Source organism: Euprymna scolopes, chromosome 25, assembly GCF_053919585.1.
Source record: "Euprymna scolopes isolate OS-2025 chromosome 25, ASM5391958v1, whole genome shotgun sequence".
In the NCBI taxonomy this organism is placed as follows: domain Eukaryota; kingdom Metazoa; phylum Mollusca; class Cephalopoda; order Sepiida; family Sepiolidae; genus Euprymna; species Euprymna scolopes.
This window is the reverse complement of record NC_136506.1, coordinates 35,629,167-35,639,166: the sequence shown is the minus strand read 5'-3', so window position 1 is coordinate 35,639,166 and position 10,000 is coordinate 35,629,167. Positions and strand designations below refer to the sequence as shown.

General features: G+C 37.7%; 1 protein-coding gene across 3 annotated transcripts in view; it reads right to left on the bottom strand.

The window, feature by feature from the left end:
- The window catches only part of LOC145247330 (monocarboxylate transporter 13-like), a 206,827-nt gene that overhangs the window by 4,430 nt on the left and 192,397 nt on the right, over positions 1 to 10,000 (bottom strand). For 2 of the 3 annotated variants that reach the window (XM_080108984.1, XM_080108983.1), the window contains one exon: positions 3,061 to 4,365. In XM_080108984.1, the coding sequence (XP_079965110.1) occupies positions 3,061 to 4,365 (1,305 nt within the window). The remainder of the gene's footprint in view (positions 1 to 3,060; positions 4,366 to 10,000) is intronic. The other variant, XM_080108985.1, reaches the window with a different exon arrangement.

Here is a 10,000-nt window from a genome sequence, read left to right as displayed (position 1 = left end):
TGTGTGTGTGTGCGTACGTACGTGCTTGTGTGAGTGGTAGTCTTCCTTCTCTTTTTCCATTCTTGCATGCATCTCATTCACTAGTACTCGCCTAGGCGGTGAGTACAAATCTATTTTTTATTATTTTAATTAACATTTATTATTGTATATCAATTTCCGTGTCATTGTTGTTGCATTAATCTGTCGGTGATAATTTGAGCATAATTATAGCTTGTTTCTTGTCCTTTGAACGGATTGAATTTGTTTCCTTTAATTCAAATGGGAATAATTATTTTGAGATACGATTTTTTCGAGATACATCAGCTGTTATGAAGTTCGTATCTCAAGGTATTAATGTAATCTAAAATAATATAAGTCATCGATCATAATCGTAAAATTCTGACGTAACCTTAGAAGTTTTTAATATGAGTAATGCACCTAGTGCCATCCAGTATTGTGTAAAAGGGGGAGAACGATCGAGCGGTGACACCGGGAATCCAAATTGGGTGGGGGTGCATTCAATCATATTTAAACCATCTCCGTTTCTCATAATACTTCTGAGTACTAGAATCTATACACGAGTTTCGTTTAATTGAAATCCCTCCAGACAAGCACTCGTCTATAGACAACCACTGTCCATAATTTCCCCCACTCTATATATGTGCCTAAATCTGAACTCAGATTCCATAAACAAAGCTTCTTCCTAGAACTGCGCGCATATGCAATACTGTTCCACTGGTCTGCTTCCCGGCCGATTACAACATGGTAGCCTTCAAGTCCAATGTAAGAAGCTAACAATAACAAAAGATGGCTATTGCAGAGGTTCAGACGTTTATTGGCGCTCGTCTTGAAAAATCCAAGGCTATAAATAGAAAACAATCGGCCGAAATCAGTCGAAAAGCCCGCGTTTCTTAGAAAGGAGCTTTTGGGGATAATATTAAAGAGTTGGCATCTTTATAAGAGCCAACTACAGCCTAAAATGAAGTACTGTTGCCACAGCTGGGCAGGAGCTACTCAGCGCGTCATTTCTTGCCTTGATAGAGTTCAAAACTACTTTCAAAACCTAGTAGGTGATGCCCGTTTCTTTTCTCTGCAATCTGTCTTTGTTCTATTGTTATATTCATGGCAACTGTTCGTATGAGTTCCAATCTATTGTCCTCTTGCCAAAATTTCACAAAAACACTCGACTAGCTATAATCGCTATTAACAATTTCCCCGTCTCTCTATAGGTATCTAAATCAGATTCTATGAACAAAGCAGATTCTATGAACAAAGATTTTTTCCTAGGACTGCCCGCCTGTGGAAACAAGTGATCACGTGTACTTACCGATCCAAGCGACTTCCAATTTGAAACGGTGTTATTTAATTAGTTAAGACCCTGACGAAAATGTAGGTCAACTCATAAGTATATCTGAAAACTGATATTTTTGATAAATATATTTATTTACAAATGTTTCCTTAAAATAAATATACTTCTTTACAGATTTTCCTTTATATAACTAATTAATACTGAAAGCATTTTTAAATATAATAAATTAAAAGAAACTAACTACATGGAAAAGAAAATTACAAAATGTTTACCAAACATTTTTCAAAATATGAATTTCTCCATTTTTGGAATCATATTAGACGAGGCTTCATGCACATTCGTCCCTCCACCCCATCTTTTTTTTGTCGGAGTCTATGGCGCAGTGTGTAGGAATGTTTAGTGTCTACGATTCCGGGTGATCATTATCTGAAGATAGCGGTTTCAGTCCAACCCAAGCAGGTCAGAGGATTAATTGACCAAAACGTGGTGAGGCAACAACTATGGAAGGCAGTAATTATTGGGGATAAGTTACAAGACTCGGCATTCCTATCCCGTCACGGTTAATTACCTGAAGAAGGCCAGGCATGAGTTGGCCGAAACGTGGTGAAACAACATTTATGAATATGATGATAACAGTTCGCAAAAAGGATGAATGCATTAATTTTTCACGTATAATAAACCGAATAAAATAAACATAATGAAAAGAAAATATGCATTTGTAATGTAATAAAAGGCGGGAATGATGATATTGCGGGATATTCAAATTATGTTTCCTCGTTTACTTCCGACAATTTAAAAACCGGAAATTGCTTGGAACTGTCAATATGCTAGGTTACCGTACCGTACCAAAGCAGCACTAACCCTAGACGGATTGAACTTCCTTCCTCCAAAGGAGGGCGTTTCCTGGGAGTATAGAATTCACAAGCAGCCCCTAGTCGCATGTCTATCACGGTTCGGTGTGATGAGGATGTTAAGTTGTACCAGCTCTTGCGGGGAGGTGTAGACGTTCTCCTGCATACAGCACGTGGTATTTATGTTGCTTAACTTCGGAATCATAAATAAAGGGAAGAAATATATTACTATAATAGTAAACAGTTATCGTGTGATAATTTCCATGAAAAATTTGCTAGATTGCCGCACAAGTATTATTTTTCATGGAAATTATCATACGGTAACTATTTTCGATTATAGTCATATTTTTTTTTTTCCTTAATTTTTAACTGTTTGCTAGCGTTTTAAACATTAGCTATTGTTTTCGGTAAAAAAAAAAATATATATATATACCAACTTTTCGTTCGGCACATTCCGGCAGTTTACGTAACCTGCTCGGAATATGACTACGATAACGAGATTCCTATTTTACATAAGTACCAAATTGTGTACAGGTCTAATTACTAGGGTTGTGACAACAGCATATTCTTTTCATTGTTTTGACTCTTGAGTATATATCCGTTAATATCTTATATGTTTTTATACAGACGGATGTGGTTCTCGGTTAATTAACTGTGTCTGACTGTGTCGGATATATACCCGAGAGTCAAAAGAATGAAAAGAATATTCTTTGTGCATTCATTCTTATTGAATGCGCAAATTCTTTTGGAATGCACGTTCGTTTTTTTTTTTCTTTTCTTTTCTTTTCTTTTCTTTAGGAGCCTGTGACGCAGTGGGTAGAGATGTTTAGTTTCTACGTTTCCAGGTGATCATTGTCTGAAGATATTACTTATTACATACTAGAAGGAAAACAATAGAAAAACAAGATCGGGTTTACTTACCATGTAGGGGAAAGGCAAGTGAAGCTGAAAATCCCTGAAAAAGAAACCCCATACCAAGTCCTTGAGCCAACTTGTAGACCCCGATGAAGTCTGTTAGGACAGTAGTGATACAGGAGAAGAAGAGTCCGCCACTGATCCCGTACAGGACGCTGTAGGCAGCGAATGGATAAAAAGAGGTCACGAACGGCACACAACAGCAAGCGATGCCGTTGGCGAAAAGAAACATCGACATAAGCCGACTGCGCAGCATGCAGAGCCGGTCCGCCATGATAGACATGCACACACGACCTATAAGGTCAGACAGCCCGGAGAGCGACAGGATGAACATACCTTCCTTGCGACTGAGGCCGATGTCCCGCGCGTGCGACGGGAAGTACGCGTGCATGATGCTTGAACCACAGCACCCGAAGTTGTATCCAACCAAGAAGACCAAAAAGACTTTGTATTTGAGCAGGTTGAAGTCGATTTTGGAAAAAACCTTCGCAGATAATTTCCGAAGAATGGACCCTTTTCTTGGCTCAAGCGTCACGGGTGCCTCCGGCAAAGATTCACCCATGATTGAATTTTTTTTCATATACATCATCGCCTTCACTTGACTACTACGTCGACTAATATTCTGAATACTGACCACAGAGCCAAGCCCTAACATTGAGTCACTCATTAAGGACCGTTTATGCTGGTGGTAATAAGAGGGTTCTGGTTCCGGTATCCTACTCAGATCACAGCTAGTTGCGTGCTCCCTGTTGATACTAAACACACCTCTAAACGGTAACATAGACACGTGTTCTGGGTTGCTTTCTCGTCTTCGCGTTATCTCTTCCGGTAACAAATTCTGTATTTGTAGGGTTAAATGTTTGCTGCTTTTATCATCTGTCCCATGCGGGTGTTTTGTCATAGTCGTATTATTGTTATGCCAGCTGTTTTTATTGCTGTTTTGTGTCACCGTGATGGCCGGGTATATCGTAATCGAGTTGCTAGACGAAAATGTCGCCCCTATATCGTCCTTACGCGCTGGTAAAGGGTCGCGGTTCAGCAGGAAGTTCTTCCCCATGCCACGCCTCCTAAAGAAATCCGTCGGTCTGAGCAGGGAGGCAAAGATAAGGCAGTGTAGCATAAGTCCAGCTTGAAGCAGGAGGGCACCCCGGACGCCATAATACGAAATAAGGAAACTGAAGAAAGGCGAGAGACAGAATTGACCGAGACTGGAACCGCAAGAGGCAATGGCGTTCGCTGAACCGCGGTATTTCTTGAAATAATGGCCGACAATGACCACATTGGGACCAAAAGTAAACGCAATACCAATTCCTGTAAATAAAAATAAAACAAGTATAAATATATGTTGTGGCTATACAGAAACGAAAAGAAGTAAGACAACACGGAAGTATTGTACCGCGACAGGATAGGAACTCAGAATCTCCTAAATGCATCCTCAGCAAATATGTAATACCATTCGGTTTCAGGTAAGAATTGTCTGAAGATAGCGGTCTTAATCCTACCCAAAGCCGACCAGAGGCTTACTTGACCAAAAAACGTGCTGAGACGACAACAACTATGGAAGGCAGTAATTTCTAAGGATGCAGTTAAGGAAGTATTATAGTTATTAATTTTTCAAATGTACAAGTCGCGATTTTTGCCATACATTGTGATTTGAAGAAGCTCGGAGGTTACATCGACCGAAATTTTGCGCAGATAACACCCAAAATGCAAACAATTTTCTGATTATTCAAAATAATTTCAGGAAGTATTTATGTTTTACTCCTAATTATTAATTTGAATTAATCATGGCAAGTGCTTGACTGAACTCCAATCTATAGTTCCTGCTTTCGCAAAAACACTCAACTAACTACAATCACTATATATGATTTTCCCACTCTCAATCTGTGCTTAAATCTAAATGCAGATTCCATGAAAAAAGCTTTTTCCAAGAACTGCCCACCCGTGGAACACTGTTCCGCTAGCCTGCTTTCCGGTTAAATACAACATAGTAGCCTTCAAATTTAATGTAAACAAATTCTTGTTGAGCTGTCCCCATAAATAATCAAATTCTACCCAATTTACATCATTAGCAATTACAAGACTCGTTCATTAACCTGTATCCTCGAATGGTCTTCGGGACTTGATAAGCGGTGACTCTCAAGTAAAATAAATAAATAAGTTTAAATAATAAAACATAAATACCTTCTGAAAAAGAAGAACAACTCCTCTTTCAGACAAAACAACGGGAAATGTTTATTAAACAGATATGGAAAGTAGATCGGTCAGGAATAAATAAGCTGTTTTTTCTTGTGACCAGTGGACATTGCGTTGTAAGCTTCTCTGGCTAGTGTATGCGTGTGTAAAAGAGAGAGAGAGGGGGAGATAGAGAGAGAGAGAGAGAGAGATAGAGTGTGTGTGTGTGTGTGTGTGTGTGTGTGTGTGTGTGTGTGTGTGTGTGTGTGTGTGTGTGTGTGGACAAAAGAAAGGTGGTGTGAAAATTTCTCTGTGTTTATAGAAAAAAGAGCGAGAGTGCTTGTGTGCTAAAAGAGAGGGAATACGATGCATTTCTGTTAGGAATAAAAGAATAATGCAAACACTGATGTATACATGTTACATAACGGATAACTCTGTGTCGGATAGCGAGTACATAAGCTAATGTTAATTTCGACAAGAGTCGTACCAATTACAAATCGAAGTGACACGAAATTTGGGAAATAAACGAGTTGCCTCAAAAGAGACAGGATGGTAAATGAAGTTAAGGAGGGCACAGCAGAGTAAAACAAAGACGTTTCAGTGACGTGACGCATGTATATTATACAGATATCAAGGCTAACAAAGAAACTAACGTTCAGTCAGTCTGTCTATGAACGTGGCGCGAAAGAGATCGCCAATAATCCTTTAATCACTGTATGAAAAACTTTGATAATCGCCACAAGCGAAATGTCCCCCTGAGATCTCCATTCGCTGTGTCCATCCATTTATTCTTAATAAGTTGTTGCATCCAGTAGATAGGAGAGGAAGAGGGATTTGTCTTGCTTGCCGGTTGAGTTATCTCAGACGAGTTGTTTGTTTTTCTCCAAGGGGCTAAAAATAGTTCCTAGGTGACAGATGAAATTCATCCGTTCTGACAACCGTCAGTAATGGCCGAATCTCTTAGCATAGACACCGATTCGCAGTTTATCGTAATCTGCGGACCAGCACACGTTGTGTGCAGATTCAGTAGCAAAGGCGACCAGGAAAAAGAATAGGGAATAACTCCGACTCGCTTTTCGGTTCTGTACAACATTTATTTCCTGGTCATCAAGGTCGTGATGTCACCCGCGTGATCTAGAACGTTCTCTACGTCTCTCACGAGATTTCGAACGTTATCTCGTCTCTTACGAGATATTTGTCTTTCTCTTTTTTTATCGTCCTTTTCTCCTCACTGGTGGCGTCACTTATCATGTGCTTACATACGCGCATTCGCGCTGTTACAGCAGAAAAATAGTCCTTTATTTTGTTTACTGATACATAATATAAACAAGGACGTAAAAAGAAGGTGTACTTACAGAAAGGGCATAAGTAATTTGTTTCCAGAAACTGCTTTGGAATTAGTCAGAACTACTCTGTCTAGAGTTTCGACCGGGCGAAAATACCTCAAGTATCTGTTCCTCAAGTATCTGTTCCGGCAGATACTGCAACCAAGGACCATATGTGGGGGGAACCCCACATATAAGACCATTGCTCTTGTAGCAATCAGTTATTATGCAATGTAAGGGAAACCCTTCATACCAATTGTCACTACCAGATCCCCTACTCCCCGAGGAGCTGGTTCCCATTTCCCCAATCTCTCCACATAAAAAAACGGCATTGTGCCTAATTTGCTCAGTGGGGAAGCAAATAAATACACAGAGCTACTCTGTCTGTTACAACCATGATCAATATTCGTAGTATCGGGTAGAGTCCATGTTATGATGTGATAGGGTAGATCACCATAAGCGTAACCTCGGACATTCTTCAGGTTCATCTTTTCAAGAATTTTAGAACTACTGTAGATCAACATAAAAAATACAGAAAGATGAATTCGGGTATGTAAAAATAATCTCCAAAATGGAATTTTCCTCTTGAGGCTAAATTAAACAGTGGACGAAAAATTCCATTAGAAACTTCTAAGATTAAACCCAAGACTACGTATGAAGATGTGACATCATAGATAGAAATGGGAGGTAGCAAAAATATGACGTCATAGGTAGAAATGAAAGGTGGCAAATAAGTGTTTTTTCTCTTTGGTAGATGAAATAATTGACTTCGGACGTGTTTGTTTCTTTTTTTTTTTTAAGATATATCTTCGTTCGTTCTCTGCCGTCAGAGGGCGAAAAATAACAAAGTTATGTAATATGTATCTTAATGGTGTAGGAACGTATTCATACCTTGCCACCACAACAAAGTTCCGCAACGTCGGAATTAAAAAGGCAGCGCATAACACGAAATGCCTTCTGACCGCAATAAATGCCTGAGCAGTCCTATCGACATTTCCCGTTAATAGTTAAACATCAAAAGTATAACGCCATTGAGAAAGTATGTGGTTTACGTTTGTTTGTTGCATCATTACATTTTTAAAGAAAAGATGAGGATAATTGTTATCACAATAAAAACAACTGTTGCTACACTTCCATTACGACAGCCTCCGCTTCCACTACTACTGAATGACGTTAATATCAATTGAGTCGACTACTTACTACGTGTTAACGAGAGACTCGACTGTTTATTTTCAATATGTTTACAGACCATCTAACAGAGTCTAAATGATCACCTCATCAAACGTTATCGAGAGCTTATTAGTGTCATATAACGTTACATAGATAAAAGATGACTATAAACCCCTTTCTTCTTCTCTGCAACTTCTCTCTCTCTTTCTCTCCACCCCCATCTCTCTCTCTCTTTCTCTCTCTCTCTCTCTTAAAGACGTGATGTTGCTAATCACTGTCTTTTATAACGACTATATGGTATATGTTATTACAATTTTTTTTATTTATTCCCTGATTTGTTTATTGCAGTTTGTTTTACTCGTTATTCTAGTAGTCTCCATCAATTCGCAAGCGTGATTTTCTCTAATCAAATTATTTTTTTTTTTTTTCTCGGAACAAAATGACGCAAACTATGCTCAACATAAAACATTTAAACTGCAATTAATAATGTTACAATTTTTTTTTCTCGAGTAAGTAACTTTCACTCTTGAACACGCATCTATAAGATGGACGACTTCAAAGAAATTATCGTTCGGATGTTAGAACAAAAATAAAAAATTAAGAACTGTTAATTAAATAAAAAGAAAAACATGAAAGACCGTCTACAAAAAAAAAAACAACAGAAATTTCTTCTCAAAAGCTTTAATAATAAACTAACCATGAACAGTAACTCAGCGTTATCACAAAATACAATAACGAAAACAATGGATACCTTTAGCTACATTGCTGAGCAAGACCAAACCTTTCGTCTGTTTCTTTAGAAAGTGTGAAACCTTTCTTTTTTGATTGCAAAAGTTAACCTGGTATGGAAAAATTTAGTCTGCTTTAACGAATGCTAGGAACTGCGGAACACAGCAGGTTGGTAGACTATACCCTACTTAAAAGGACCACTATCTGCAATTCACAGTAACTATGGAATTACTATCAGAATTTTTCAGTACCAATTACGTCACTGTTCCATAAAAGGTGGAAATGTTTTTGTTTTCTAAGCGAGACAACGAAGATTATTCAGCGTTCACGTCGGTAACGGATTACTGTAACGACTTTACACTAGCTTCTGCTCTCTCTTAATTTAAGTTTTTTCACTTTTACTCAAGTGTTAGCGTCGGCAAAATGCTGAAAATAGAGGAAGAGTAATATCGAAACTCGAAAGAGAACTCGGTGTTTCCAATAGGATACGTGCTCAATATTTATTACGACAGTTATGCTATACATGCGGTCCGTGGGTCGCATGCGGCCTTTTACATATAAATTAGCGGCCCACAAAAAAAAAAAAAACTTTCATAATCCAACGGTAATAATTGCAGTTTTTTATCATTTAAATTGAATAAACCCGAATCGTTCACTACAAAAATAGCGTACTTTCTTTTTGTTCGAGCATTTCTTTGCATGTCAAAGTGATAGTGATCAGATGTTTTTGATTTCCAAAGCAGAAAAGACACGAATGCATCAGTGGAATGGGCGTCGTCAAAATGCCACGTGTTCTAACCTCCGTAAAGTAATTAAAACGTCAGAAAACTTCATAAATTTAAAAGGAAGTTGGTTTAATATTTTCTGTACAATAAAATCAAATGATGGAAACACCATTTTCATATATACATGAACTACAAATTGAAATATGAAAAAATTAAATATTCACTGTTTCGCGGGGTTTCATACGAGCGAAACAAAGCTTTAAATAACATTTACCAAGAAGATCTGTAAATTTCAGGGTATAACAGACTAAAAATTATGTAATGGAGGAAACATACAGTTACGTAGAAGTATATATATATATATATATATATATATATATATATATGCGTATATAACGAAATATATATATATATATATGTGTGTGTGTGTGTGTGTGTGTGTATTTACGTAAAAATATGCTTATTCAATTATATTTCACAATTTATCTATCTATATTGAATTATAGTGAAAGTGTCTGTCTGTGCACATTTCCCTACGCAATAACTCTTTCAACTTTCAGTCTACAGACTCGAAATTTAATATGCAGTGTACTGTTAAGGGATTAAAATTAAACAATTTGATCTTTGATAACTCTACCAAACTCCTCCGCCAATTTGGAGTCTGAACGCTTGAAATTTTAGATATAGGTTATTTGGAGATAGATCAAACTTTTTGATTACATTTGAGCCCAAAACAATAAATAGTAAGAGGGCAAAATCTGGGCCAAAGGTTTTTTAAAATTTACCTCTGCGGTCTCTAACAAATTACTCAGCCAATTTTTG